Raw genomic sequence first — 15,041 nt, forward strand, 5'->3', positions numbered from 1 at the left:
GCTGTGAGGCAGGAGTGCTAACCATTGATCCACTGTACAGTTAATGGTAGGGCCCTGAGAAGCATTGCATAACAAACAGACCTAGGGACTAAAAAGACCTGTGGGTGCAGGTGCATAGTTCATTCAATGTGGAGTCGCAGTTAGACAGGTGAAGAAGGCTTGCCTTTATTGGTCAGTGCATTAAGTATAGGATTTGGGAGGTCATGTTGCAGCTGTACAGGACATTGGTTTGGCCACTTTTAGAAGACTGCATTCAATTCTGGTCTCCCTGCTATAGGAAAGATGATGTGAAACTTGAAAAGATTCAGCAAAGATATACAAGTATGTTGTCAGGGTTTAAGGGCATGGGCTACAGGGAGAGACTGGACAGGTTGGGACTATTTTCCCTGGAGTGTCGGAGGATGAGGGGTGACCTTATTGAGGTTTGTAAAATCATGAGGGTCATGGATAGGATGAGTAGCAAAGGTCTTTTCCACAGTGATGGGGAATCCAAAATTGGAGGGCATATGTTTAAGGTGAGAAAGGAAATATTTAAAAGGGACCTGAGGGCAACTTTTTCCTGCAGAGTGTGTTGCGTATATGGAATGAGCTGTCAGAGGAAGTGGTGGGAGCTGGTACATTTATAACATTTAAAAAGTATCTGGATGGGTACATGAATAGGAAGGGTTTAGAGGGAAATGGGCCAAGTGCTGGCAAATGGGACATGATCAGTTTAGGATATTTGGTTGGCATGGACAAGTTGAATGGAGGCATTGGTTTCCGTGCTGTATATTTCTATGACTCGATATTCCTTTTATTTACAGAGAACAGGTTCCAATTGCTGTAAAGAGCTTTGCGTCTTTCTCGAATTCTCTTGAGTTTTGAAATCTTGTTCCTATAAAATTCTCCATGGAAATGCCTCGGCCAACCAAACACAACTTTCCAACCAATTGACATTCTTTTCCCCTATGATAAATATTGTTGTAATCAAATTTGGCATTCTTGCATGTGTCCTGAGGAGTACAGATGGGCAGAAAGATTCAGCGACACATCTCTCTCTGTAGAGTGAGATTCAAAAAAGGGATGAGGAAAGTGGTTATCTCGTTCCTGAACCTAATTCCACCCACCCACCTTGTCTAGCAAAACGTCTCACAATCGCAGATTTAAAATGATTAATTAAACTAACATATGCTGCTCTTTTGCGGGAAAATATTCCACGCTTCCATCACCCTTTGTCTGAATAAATATCTCTGAACCTTTCTCCTGAGTCCACATAAAATACTGCGTATGCTGAAAATCTGAAATAAACACAGAGAATGTTGGAGGAACTCAGCAGGTCTGGCAGCATCTGTGCAGAGAGAAACAGAGTTAATGTTTCGAATCTGGTAAGAAGAAGGGTCATTGTAACATCGAAATGTTAACTGTGTTCCTCCCTCCATGGATGCTGTAAGATCTGCCAAGTTCCTCCAACAGTCTCTGTGTTTGTTCTATCCTGTATGGATTGGCTTGGATCTTCATGAAATATTCCTTGGCTTTGGATTCTTACACCAGCAAAAAACGTTCCTGTCTAATGTAATAGAAAGGACTGCAGTTCCTGAAGATCGGAAATGAAAATATAAACTGCAGATCTGACAGCATCAGCGGAGAGAAAACAGAATTAATGTTTTGAGTCCAGTGACTCTTCTTCAGCACACAGCACTGGGCTTGAAGCATCAACTCTGCTTTCTCCCCACAGATGCTGCCAGATCTGCTGAGTTTCTCCAGCACTTTCTATAAATATCCCTCTCCATCTACCCTATCAATTTATTTTAAAATCCTAAAATGCTTAATGTTAGAATCATGGTCAGATTCTGTTGATATTCCAGGTACAGATAGCTCGAATATTGCATACAGTTCTCTTGCCCCACTAGCAGAAGGATGTGGATGTTTTGGAGAAAATACTGAAAAGATTTACCAGGATGTTGCCTAGTATGGGGATTTTAATTATGAAGAAAGGTTGGATAGACTGGGTTTGTGTTCACTGGAATGCAGGAGGTTGAGGGGTAACCTGATAAAAGTTCATAAGAACAGCATGGTGGTTCAGTGGTTAGCACTGTTGCCTCATAGCGCCAGGGACCTGGGTTCAATTCCACCCTCGGGTGACTGTCTGTATGGAGTTTGCACATTCTCCCCGTGTCTGCGTGGGTTTCCTCCAGGTGCTCTGGTTTCCTCCCACAGTCCAAAGATGTGCCTGTCAGGTGAATTGGCCATGCTAAATTGCCCATAGTGTTAGGTGCATTAGTCAGAGGGAAAATGGGTCTAAGTGGGTTACTCTTTGGAGTGGAAAGTATGAGGCTTTTTCCCAGGATAGAGAGGTCAATTACAAGGGGACACAGGTTCAAGGTGCGGGGGGGTGGTGGCGGATGTTTAAAGGATATGTGCGAGGCAAGTATTTCACCCAAAAGGTGGTGAGTGCCTGGAACATGCTGCCAGGGGAGGTGGTGGTGGAAGCGGACACAATAACAGCATTCAAGAAACTTGGATGAATACACAAATAGGAAGGGAATAGAAGGATACCGATCCTGTGAGTGAAGATAGGTTTAGTATGGAAGGGCAAAATGTGTCGGTGCAGGCTTGGAGGGCTGAAGGTTTATTCCTGTGCTGCATTGTTCTTTATTGCTTAGAATCTCAACCAAGTGTCCATTTTTGATGTTTCAGCAAGTAATTAGTGAAGCTAATAGAATTATTATTTATCAAAAACGGAATTGAATAAAAAAATAGGGAGGCCATGCTTGGCTATATAGGGTATTGGTGAGACCACACCTGCAGCACTATTCACAATATTGGTCTCCTCATTTAAAGAAGATTTAAATCCATTGGAAGTAGTTCAGGGAAGGTTTAGCAGATGAATATCTGGAATATTTGCCAGGTATGTAATAAGGCTGGGCTTCTTTCCACGGCAGTCTGGAAGAGGAAGAGCTGAAACAGACAAGATCCTGAGGTTACAAAAGCAGAAATTACTGAAAAAATCTCAGCAGGTCTGGCAGAATCTGTGGAGAGAAAGCAGTGTTGATTTTTGTTTTTGTTTCTGATTTCCAGCATCCACAGTTCTTTTGGTGTTTTGTTTAGTGAAGACCCTGAGGGATATTGACAGGGCGGATGTGGAGAGGATGTTTCTCGGTGTGGGAGAATATAAACCTTGAGGTCATTGGTTAAAAATGACAAGTTGTCGATTTAAAACAGAGATCACTGAATTCTTATGATGGACAAGAAGACCATTCAGTCCACCCTAGGCAAAGGCGAGGACTGCAGATGCTGGAAACCAGAGTTTAGATTAGAATGGTGCTGGAAAAGCGCAGCAGATCAGGCAGCAGCCGAGGAGCAGGAAAATCAACATTTCGGGCAAAAACCCTTCAGGAATGAAGGGCTTTTGCCTGAAATGTTGATTTTCCTGCTCCTCGGATGCTGCCTGACCAGCTGTGCTTTTCCAGCACCACTCTAATCTAAACATTCAGTCCACCCTGTCTGCGTCTACTCTGCAAATGTGCTTTATGAATTACTTTTACCTTTTTACCTTTATGATTTGCTGCCATTTTCTTTCCTTTTCCTGACCCTGATCATCGTTCCTATTCAAATCATCAATTGTCAAATTCCTTCTTCAATGCTTCAATTGAACTTGCTTTTACCACACTTCTGGATATTCAGAAATCCCAGACACAAACAACCCTCTTTTGGTAATTCCCAGAATGTTGAGACAGGAGATTCAACCATGTCAGTGCCATCCAATACCCTGATAACAACGCACTTTCCAGCTGGGACCCTTTCCACAGTCCAAGACAAAAACAACTTGCATTTTTATAGCATCTTTCATGACCTCAGACCACACTAAAGTATTTGTGGACAGAAAGCAGAATCAATGTTTAGGGCCCACTAACCCTTCTTCGGAACTCAGTTCTGAGGAAGAGTCACTGGACTCAAAATGATAACTCAGCTTACCCTCTGTGGGTGCTGTCAGGCCATGTGGGTTTTACCAGGGATTTCTGTTCTTGGGTCCGATTTCCAACATCCGCAGTATTGTAACCACTGCCACATTAAACTGGTTTCAGCTTTCTGCTTCCTGTCCCTGTCAGACAAAACAGTAAAACTGTGGTCCAGTGATATATAGCCCACAGCCAGTGAGTGTGTACAGTGTACAGCCCACAGCCATGAGTGTGTAACAGTGCTGTACAGCCCACAGCCAGTGTGTGTGTACAGAATGCACAGCCCACAGCCAGTGTGTACAGTATTGTAGAGCCAACAGCCAGTGTGTGTGTACAGAATGCACAGCCCACAGCCAGTGTGTACGGTATTGTAGAGCCAACAGCCAGTGAGTGTGTACAGCCCACAGTGAGTGTGTATAGTATTGTACAACCAATTGCCAGTGAGTGTATACAGTGTTGTACAGCCCAGAGCCAGTGAATGTATACAATGTACAGCCAACAGCCAGTGTATATAGTATTGTTCAGCCCACAGTCAGTGAGTATGCACAGAGTACAGCCCAGTGAGTGTACAGAGTGTACAGCCCACAGCCAGTGAGTGTGTACAGATTGTACAGCCCACAGCCAGTGAGTGTGTAGAGTATTGTACAGGAGAAAGTGAGGTCTGCAGATGCTGGAGATCAGAGCTGAAAATGTGTTGCTGGAAAAGTGCAGCAGGTCAGGCAGCATCCAAGGAACAGGAGAAGCTGTTCCTGAAGAAGGGCTTATGCCCGAAACGTCAAATCTCCTGCTCCTTGGATGCTGCCTGACCTGCTGCGCTTTTCCAGCAAAACATTTTCAGCTAGAGTATTGTACAGCCCACAGCCAGTGAGTGCGTACAGAGTGTACAGCCCACAGCCAGTGTATATAGTATTGTTCAGCCCACAGCCAGTGAGTGCGTACAGAGTGTACAGCCCACAGCCAGTGTATATAGTATTGTTCAGCCCACAGCCAGTGAGTGTGTACACAGTGTACAGCCCACAGCCAGTGAGTGCGTACAGAGTGTACAGCCCACAGCCAGTGTATATAGTATTGTTCAGCCCACAGCCTGTGAGTGCGTGCAGTGTACAGCCCACAGCCAGTGTATATAGTATTGTTCAGCCCACAGCCTGTGAGTGCGTGCAGTGTACAGCCCACAGCCTATGAGTGTGTACAGAGTGTACAGCCCACAGCCAGTGAGTGTGTACACAGTGTACAGCCCACAGCCAGTGAGTGTGCACAGAGTGTACAGCCCACAGCCAGTGAGTGTGTACACAGTGTACAGCCCACAGCCAGTGAGTGTGCACAGAGTGTACAGCCCACAGCCAGTGAGTATATACAGTGCTATACAGCACACAGCCAGTGAGTATGTGCATTGCTATACAGCACACAGCCAGTGAGCATGCACAGTGTTGTACAGCCCACAGCCAGTGTGTGTACAGTGTACAGCCCACAGCCAGTGTGTACAGTATTGTACAGCCAAGAGCCAGTGTGTGTACAGTATTGTACAACCCATAGCCAGTGAGTGTATACAGTGTTGTACAGCCCACAGCCAGTGCATGTATGCAGTGTACAGCCCACAGCCAGTGTGTGTATGTAGTATTGTACAGCCAGTGAATGTGTACAGTATTGTACATCCCACAGCCAGTGAGTGCGTGCAGAGTGTACAGCCCACAGCCAGTGTATATAGTATTGTTCAGCCCACAGCCAGTGAGTGTGTACAGAGTGTACAGCCCACAGCCAGTGTATATAGTATTGTTCAGCCCACAGCCAGTGAGTGCGTGCAGAGTGTACAGCCCACAGCCAGTGTATATAGTATTGTTCAGCCCACAGCCAGTGAGTGTGTACAGAGTGTACAGCCCACAGCCAGTGAGTGTGTACACAGTGTACAGCCCACAGCCAGTGAGTGTGCACAGAGTGTACAGCCCACAGCTAGTGAGTATGTACAGTGCTATACAGCACACAGCCAGTGAGTATGTGCATTGCTATACAGCACACAGCCAGTGAGCATGCACAGTGTTGTACAGCCCACAGCCAGTGTGTGTACAGTATTGTACAACCCATAGCCAGTGAGTGTATACAGTGTTGTACAGCCCACAGCCAGTATGTGTATGTAGTATTGTACAGCCAGTGAATGTGTACAGAGTGTACAGCCCACAGCCAGTCGGTGGAGGTTTTCGGAACAGTGCAGGCACGTCCTGCAGAGAGAGCTGAGCAAACCCACTGCAGTCGGTATTGTCATTGTGAAGCTGGTTTCTCGGCGGGAACCTGAGAGGGAAGAAGTCACAGACACATTCACCGATTACACAAGAGGGAGCTGGCTGTGAGGAGAGAGAGAGAGAGGCAATTTCCCTCGCCCTTCAACTGCAGGGTTTTACCCGGAAATGTGGAGAGGAGTTACTCAGGGTGGGCAGGAAGGCAGTCTCTGACAGAGAATGAGAGTGCAGGAACAGGAGTGGGTGTCCCAGGTGTGTTCCGTCTCTCTCAGTTCCTGCAGGTATGGCTGGTAGTGCGATAATTTCCGTGTGGGTGGTTCACGGGCAGCGATGAGCTGGGGGATAATTAAACAACAACAACAACAACAACAACACGAGGAACCATCTCCCGGACACTCGGCCCCTTGTGTTCAGTCTCGCTGTTGTGGCTGAAGTTGAAAGTGGTCTCAGCTGCGGAGTATTGTTTCAGGAGCGGGGTTTCTTGCCCAGGCGCGGGGCACGGAGATGTCGGAATTTGTCTAGCGCCACCTCTGAGCTGCGGACAGCGGGGAGATGGAGCCGCTGAGTTCGGAGCAGAGGGAGAAACTGCGGCGTCTCCAGTTTAACCCGCACTCCAGGCGCAGACACACGTGGATTTGGTGAGTCTGTCCGGGGAGGAGGACACCCTTGGGAGGTTTTTATAAATTCAAAACGAGGGGGATTTCTGACAGGATCAGCCCTCGCTTGAAGTGAAACTGAGCTGAGCCAGAAAGTTGAATTAAAGGCAAAATACTTGCCTTTTCCGGATCGTTTCGGAATTGTTTTGAAATTCTGCTTTGCAAGTGTGGTCAGGTTCTTAACGTAGGAAAATCGGCTGCCCATTTGCGCACGGCAAGATCCCACTAATAGCAATCCAGCTGATTCTAACTTTCCACCCTGAAGGGGTTGAGGAGCACTGCGCCCAGTAATGACCCTACCCACCCGGGAGAGCCAGCCTGGGATCCTCCTGTGCTCCAGCTCTGTGGTGGCATTTGAACTGCCCCGCTCCTGGCTCCGGATAGGCAGATGGCTTGTGTTTTCGACTCCCGGCCTGGAAATGTGGCTATAAAATCCTGGTTGGCATTCCCACAGTCTGAGCAATACAGAAAGAGGAGGCCATTCAGCCCCTCGAGCCTGTTATAGAGTCATAGAGATGTACAGCATGGAAATAGACACTTCGGTCCAACTCATCCATGCCGACCAGATATCCCAACCCAATCCAGTCCCACCTGCCAGCATCCAGCCCATATCCCTCCAAACCCTTCCTATTCAAATACCCATCCAGGTGCCTTTTAAATGTTGTAATTGTACTAGCCTCCACCACTTCCTCTGGCAGCTCATTCCATACACGCACCACCCTCTGAGTGAAAAAGTTGCCCCCTTGGTCTCTTTTATATCTTTCCCCTCTCACCCTAAACTTATGCCCTTGAGTTTTGGACTCCCCTACCCCAGGGAAAATACCTTGTTATTTACCCTATCCATGCCTCTCATGATTTTATAAACCTCTATAAAATCACCCCTCAGCCTTTGACACTCCAGGGAAAACAGCCCCAGCCTGTTCAGCCTCTCCCTGTAGCTCAAACCCTCCAACCCTGGCAACATCCTTGTAAATCTTTTCTCAATCCTTTCAAGTTTCACAACATCCTTCCGATAGGAGGGAGACCAGAACTGCATGCAGTATTCTAACAAGTGGCCTAACCAATGTCCTGTACAGCTGCAACATGACCTCCCAACTGCTGTATTCAATAGAATTGGATCAGGTTGGATGGAAACTAGGGCCAGACCATTCAGGGGAGATGTTAGGAGGTACTTCAGGGAGGTGGTGAAAGCAGGCGCATGAGAAATGTTTCAGGCACATCATGACAGATAGATGAACAGAGGAACAGAAATCATATGTGGTAGTAAGTAAGGAGTTTAAGTAAGGGTAGATATAAAGATTTGTTCCTGTGTTGATTCGATTGTATATTGTACTGATGCACAAAAAGGGTGAGAGAGATTTGGAACTCTCTTCCACAAACAGCAGTGGATGCTGGGATCAGTTCTTCATTTTAATTGTGATATAGATAATTTTCTTTTGTTAAGCAAAGGTATTAAGGGATATGGCCAAAGGCAGCTATACAGAAGTAAGCCACAGATCAGTATATTCTCATTGAGTGGCAGATGTTGCCAGGTTTGGAAGATTGGGGCTTTTTCATGCAGAGGGTAGTGTATGTATGGAATGAGCTGCCAGGGGAAATGCTGGAGGCTGCTCCAGTTATAACATTTAAAAGGCATCTGGATGAGTATATGAATAGAAAGGGTTTGGAGGAATATGGGTCAAGTGCTGGTAAATGGGACTAGATTAATTTAGGATATCTGGTCGGTGTGGACAAATTGGACTGAAGGATCTGTTTCCATGCTGTACATCTCTATGACCCTGTTCCTTATTTAGACTCACTGTTTACTGCCTATATATGGTTTCTGTCCCTCCGTTCGCCTCCCTTTCATAAGGGCAGCACAGTGGCTCAGTGGTTAGCACTGCTGCCTCACAGCACCAGGTCCTGGGTTCGATTCCTGCCTGTCTGTATGGAGTTTGCACGTTCTCCCTGTGTCTGTGTGGGTTTCCTCCAGGTTCTTCCTGACCTCTCCGCCCCCACCCCACTCCGGCCTATCACCCTCACCTTGACCTCCTTCCACCTATCACATCTCCATCGCCCCTCCCCCAAGCCCCTCCTCCCTACCTTTTATCTTAGCCTGCTTGGCACACTCTCCTCATTCCTGATGAAGGGCTTATGCCCGAAATGTCGAATTTCCTATTCCTTGGATGCTGCCTAACCTGCTGTGCTTTAACCAGCAACACATTTTCAGCTGTTTCCTCCAGGTTCCCCAGTTTTCTCCCACAATCCGAACATGTGCAGGTCAGGTGAATTGGCCATGCTAAATTGCCCACAGTGTTAGGTCTAAATATAAGGTTGGGGAATGGGTTTGGGTGGGTTTCTCTTCGGAGGGGCGGTGTGGACTTGTTGGGCTGAAGGGCATATTTCCCCACTGTGGATAATCTAATAATCTAATCTATCTGTCACGATGTGCCTTAAACAATGCTAATGTGCCTGCTTTCACTACCTCCCTGTGGTGCCTCCTAACATCTCTCCTGAATGGTTTGGCCCTAGTTTCCAGATATGTCCCCTAGTTCTAGAATCCCCAACAAGTGGAAATCGTTTCTCCACCCAGAGCGCTCCTTTTAATGTCAGAGATGGCCTCCTTGAGGTCCCATCGTTAACACAAGCTCCGAAGCTGGTCAGTCAGGTGGATATAAAAGATCCTGAGGCACTATTTCAAAGACCAGATCCCACAGTCCATTCCACCAAAGCAGGTGATCGGGTCTTTGTAAATTTATTAGTTATGGGAAATTGAATGTAGTAAATAGCAAATTAAGTGTTTCCCAACATCACAACAGTGAATACAATTCATACGTACTTCTTGGGTTAGCTCAGTCGGTTGGATGGCTGGTTAGTGTGGGTTCAGTTCCTGCAGCAGCTGACATTACCACGAAGGACTCTCCTCCTCTACCTCTCCCTTTGCCTGAAACATGGTGACCCTCAGATTAAACCATGACCAGTTGTCTATCTCTAATGAGGGAGCAGTTGTATGGTCTAGGAAGACACTGGTAACTTTACCATTAGCTTTTTACGTACTATAAAGTACTTTAGAACTCCTGAGGCAGCAATGACTGCTATAGCAATGTGCATTTAGAGTCTTAGAGATGTACAGCACAGAAACAGACCCTTCAGACCAACTCGTCCATGCCGACCAGATATCCTAAATTAATCTGGTCCCATTTGCCAGCATTTAGACCATATCTCTCAAAACCCTTTTCATATACCCATCCAAATGCCTATTAAATGTTGTCATTGTACCAGCCTCCACCACTTACTTTGGCAGCTCATTCCATACACGCGCCCTTAGGTCCCTTTTAAATCTTTTCCCTCTCACCATAACCCTATGCCTTCTGGACTCCCCCACTCCAGGGAAAAAGCCATGTCTATTTATCCTAAGCATGTCCCCCATGATTTTACCCTTAACTTCCTGAGCACTGACATTGTCTTATCACTTGGCCATTGCTGTTTGAATAAAAGGACTACCTGGTGTCAGACAGAACTGAACAGATCAAGGTGATGGTTCACGCTTTATTTCAGGTGTTGCCTTTCTCACCCTGGAGTAAATGAACTGTGCAGGTACTGAACGGGAGCTGCACTCTTTGTCATGTTGTCTCTGGCCTGAGATAATACTGTGAAAGTGGATGTCAAAACATCTCACCCCACATCCTGAGAAAAGGAAGTGAGTTTTTAAAATGTCCTCGCTTAAGATTTCTCCCATATCTAAGACCAGTTGCTGGTTGTGGGACTTGGCTGTGTTTGGATGTTTTTTTTTGATAACCTGTTTTTTTTCCCGAATCAACCTGACCAGAAATATTATTACACACCTCTGGAGCAGGTGGAACTTGTATCAGGACCTCCCACTCTGGGGTAGGGACACTACCATTGTGCCACAAGAAGGGCCCCTTGTTGAGGTGTTTCTTACCTTCTATCAGATAATTGATATTGCACAGAGTGCTTCAGGATGTCTCTGAGAGACGGAGGGTGTTTGTACTGTGTACATCTGTGAAAAGATGGAAACAGATCCTTTAGTCCAACTTGTCCTTGCCAACCAGATATCTAAAATTAATCTAGTTTCATTTGCTAATATTTGGCCCATATCTCTCTCAATCCTTCCTATTCATGTACCCAGGAGAAAGTGAGGACTGCAGATGCTGGAGACCAGAGTTGAAAAGTGTGGTGCTGGAAAAGCACAGCAGGTCAGGCAGCATCCTGCTCCTCGGATGCTCCCTGGCCTGCTACGCTTTTCCAGCGCCAACTTTTCAACTCTATTCATGTACCCATCCGGATGCCTTTTAACGGTCGTACTTATACTAGCCTCCACCACTTCCACTGGCAGCTCATTCCAAACATGCTTCACTCTTTTTATGTGAAAAAGTTACCCTTTCAGATCCTTTTAAAATCTTTTCCCCCCTCACCTTAAACCTCTGCTCTCTAGTTTTGGACTCCACTATCCTGGGAAAAAGACCTTGGCTGTTCATCCTATCCATGCCCCAAGGGATTTTATAAACCTTTGTTTGAAGTTAGCTCAGAGTACTTTCTCATGTCAAAGATATTGAGCTACAATGAATCCACTAGGGTATTGGGACGACTTATTAATGACTCAGTATAACCCATCTGCCCAGTTCCATGTAGGATTCTCTGAATTTAACCCACTTTCCGAGGCTGGCTCCTGAGTGCTGGTTTTTCTCTCTTTCTCTTTCAGGCAGTATGTGTGGAGAGAAATCAGATGTAACGTTTCAGGTCGAGTGACCCTTCCTCACAACCGATGATAGCTTGGAAAATGTTTTTCTTTGCAGGAGATAGGGTGGGGGGAGGTGTTAAGGTGTAATCAATAGGTGGGGATAGAGAGAGAAGAACAGTTGGACAGACAAAGGAGTGAATTATGATCTGGCTGGGAAGATGAATAGCTGTAAATGGGGACTGTTGGTGCTGAACAATGTGTTATGTATAATAGCAGGCTCTGTGATAACAAGGGGACAGTGAGGACTGCAGGTGCTGGAGATCAGAGTTGAGAGTGTGTTGCTGGAAAAACAAAGCAGGTCAGGCAGCATCCGAGGGGCAGGAGAATCGACGTTTTGGGCCAGAGCCCTTCATCAGAAAAGGCCTGGGGTGTTGGGGAGGTTGGGGTAAGGACATGGGACAGCTCAAACTGTAAGGTTGTTGAGTCCAGAAGGTTACAGGGTCCTCAAGTGGAAAATTGCCCCCGTGCCCCGCCCCACAATAATATCTAACTGGTTCAAACAGCACCAGCCTCTTCTCCCCTCCCTCCATGTATCATAGAACCTTGCAGTCCAGAGGAGGCCATTCATTCCATTGTGCCTATGCTGGCTTTCTAGAATGATCTATGCAACTGCATCCCACTCTATCTCCAAAATCCTTTAAACTGTTTCCCTTCAGGTATTTATCCAACTCTCTTTTGAAAATGATTATTGAACTTGCTTTCCTTGTCTTTTTGGGCAGCATATTGTCAGAATTTACTGGGAGTTTAGAACATAGAACAATACAGCACAGAACAGGCCCTTCAGCCCACGATGTTGTGCCGAACGTTTATCCTAGCTTAAGCACCTATCCATGTACCTATCCAATTGCCGCTTAAAAGTCACCAATGACTCTGACTCTGCCACTCCCACAGGCAGCGCATTCCATGCCCACACCACTCTCTGGGTAAAGAACCCACCCCTGACATCCCCCCGATACTTTCACCTTAAATTTATGTCCCCTTGTAACACTCTGTTGTACCCGGGGAAAAAGTCTCTGACTGTCTACTCTATCTATTCCCCTGGTCATCTTATAAACCTCTATCAAGTCACCCCTCATCCTTCGCTGTTCCAATGAGAAAAGGCCTAGCACTCTCAACCTGTCCTTGTATGACTTATTCTCCATTCCAGGCAACATCCTGGTAAATCTCCTCTGCACCCTCGCCAAAGCTTCCACATCTTTCCTAAAGTGAGGCGACCAGAACTGCACACACTACTCCAAATGTGGCCTTACCAAGGTCCTGTACAGCTGCAACATCACCTCACGACTCTTGAATTCAATCCCTCTGTAATGAACGCTAATACACCATAGGCCTTCTTACAAGCTCTATCCACCTGAATGGCAACTTTCAAAGAGCTATGAACATAGACTCCAAGATCCCTCTGCTCCTCCACTTTACTAAGAACCCTACCGTTAACCCTGTATTCCGCATTCTTATTTGTCCTTCCAAAATGGACAACCTCACACTTGACAGGGTTGAACTCCATCTGCCACTTCAGCCCAGCTCTGCATCATATTTAAGTCCCTTTGCAGCCGACAACAGTCCTCCTCACTATCCACAACTCCACCAATCTTCGTATCGTCTGCAAATTTACTGACCCACCCTTCGACTCCCTCTTCCATTTTTGAAAGCAAAAATGTCCTTATTTCCAACTTCCAACTTTGTGTACAAGATGATTAGGGGTTTAGATAGGGTAGACACTGAGAACCTTTTTCTGTTAATGGAGTCAGCTGTTACTAGGGGACACAGCTTTAAATTAAGGGGTGGTAGGTATAGGACAGATGTTAGGGGTAGATTCTTTACTCAGCCAGTTGTAAGTTTATGGAATGCCCTGCCAGTAGCAGTGGTGGACTCTCCCTCTTTATGGTCATTTTAAGCGGGCATTGGATAAGCATATGGAGGTTATTGGGCTAGTGTAGGTTAGGTAGGCTTTGGTCGGCGCAACATCGAGGGCCGAAGGGCCTGTACTGCGCTGTATTTTTCTATGTTCTATGTTCCTTGGGGTTTCTTTGCCAATTATGTCCAACCTGTGTCCTCTGGTCACTGTCTTCCTCACCTCATGACAAAAACTTAATATGAAAAGACTAATTTGGATAAATGTGAGGTATTGCATTTGAGTAACACAAGATTTATACAAGACTCGTATAATTAACAATAGGGCCCTGGGTAATATTGTAGAACAGAGAGACCTAGGGATTCAGGTACATCTTTAAAATTTGCATCACAGGTAGGCAACGTGGTTAAAGGTGTTATGTTGCTCAGCCCTTTATAGGAGTTGAGATGTCATGTTGATAGGATGTCATGTTGAGGTGTACAGGACATTGGTGGGACCTTTGCTGGAATACTGTGCACAGTTCTGGTCACCTCATAATAGGAAGGATATTATTAAACAGGAGAGGGTTCAGAAGAGATTTACAAGGAGGCTGGGAGCTTTTTCACTGGTGTAGAAGGTTGGGAGGTGACTTTGCTGAGGTTTATAAAATCATGAGGGGCATAGATAAGGTGAATGGCAAGGGTAATTTTCCTAGGTAGGAGAGTTCAAAACTAGTGGGGATATTTTTAAGGTGAGAGGAGAAAGATTTAAAAAGGACATGAGGGACAACACTTTTACACAGAGTGGTTTGTATGTGGAATGAACTTCCAGAGGAAGTGGTGGATGTGGGTACAGTTACAATATTTAAAAGACATTTGGATAGGTACGTGAAAAGGAAAGGTTTGGAGGGATATGAGCTAAGTGCAAGCAAACGGGACTAGTTTAGTTTGGGAATATGGTTGGCATGGACTAGTTGGATCGAGAGGTCTGCTGTATGATGCTATGACTATAACTTTTCACAATTTTGAGATCCTCTGTTAAATCTCCACTTGAACCTTCTTTGCTGTGTGGAGAACAATCACCGCTTTCTCCAACTGTTGCATCATTTAGTTTGTGATCTTGGACATTTCTGTGCCACCCCCCCCCCTCCATTTCAAATCAGGAAACCCTGTGGCTGGCTGACACCTTAGTTTGCTCTGGGTGTCGGAGCTGTCTCAGGCTGTCTGTCTCTCTGACTGGATATTCCAGTTCTTTCCTCGAGACACTCCATAAACCTCAGCTCATCTGAACCTCTGCTACTCGTATCATGATTTGTGCCACATCCCCTTCACCCATCGCCCTCTTTACTGATTGACCTACACGGCACTCTCAAACTGCTAGCACCTTCAATCTAAAATCTTTATCCTTGTTTCCCAACTCCCTTCACATCCTTGTTCTCCCCAATCTCTGCTGCCTTCTCCAGCTCCATCTCTTTATTTTGACTTGCGTCAATCCCTGATTTTCGTGGATGTATTGTTGGTGACTATATCCTCGGTTGCCTTGGCTATAACCTCTGGAATTACCTCTCCACCTCCATCCATCCTCCATTAAGATTCTTCCTAAAACTGACCTCTTTCCCCATCCTAATTTTACCTTCTACGGCAT

At 46.0% G+C, this 15,041-nt stretch overlaps 1 protein-coding gene across 7 annotated transcripts in view; it reads left to right on the plus strand.

Annotated features, from left to right (window-relative positions):
* The window catches only part of LOC132828788 (cAMP-specific 3',5'-cyclic phosphodiesterase 4C-like), a 331,268-nt gene that overhangs the window by 202,686 nt on the left and 113,541 nt on the right, over nt 1-15,041 (plus strand). Inside the window, exon 1 of one of the 7 annotated variants that reach the window (XM_060845884.1) lies at nt 6,176-6,807. The exons of the other annotated variants lie outside the window; for them this stretch is intronic. Within the exon in view, the coding sequence (XP_060701867.1) occupies nt 6,722-6,807 (86 nt within the window). The 5' untranslated portion in view covers nt 6,176-6,721. Of the gene's footprint in view, nt 1-6,175; nt 6,808-15,041 lie in introns of those variants that run through there. 7 annotated transcript variants of the gene reach the window in all.

The sequence above is a fragment of the Hemiscyllium ocellatum genome, chromosome 28, assembly GCF_020745735.1.
Source record: "Hemiscyllium ocellatum isolate sHemOce1 chromosome 28, sHemOce1.pat.X.cur, whole genome shotgun sequence".
Classification (NCBI taxonomy): Eukaryota; Metazoa; Chordata; class Chondrichthyes; order Orectolobiformes; family Hemiscylliidae; genus Hemiscyllium; species Hemiscyllium ocellatum.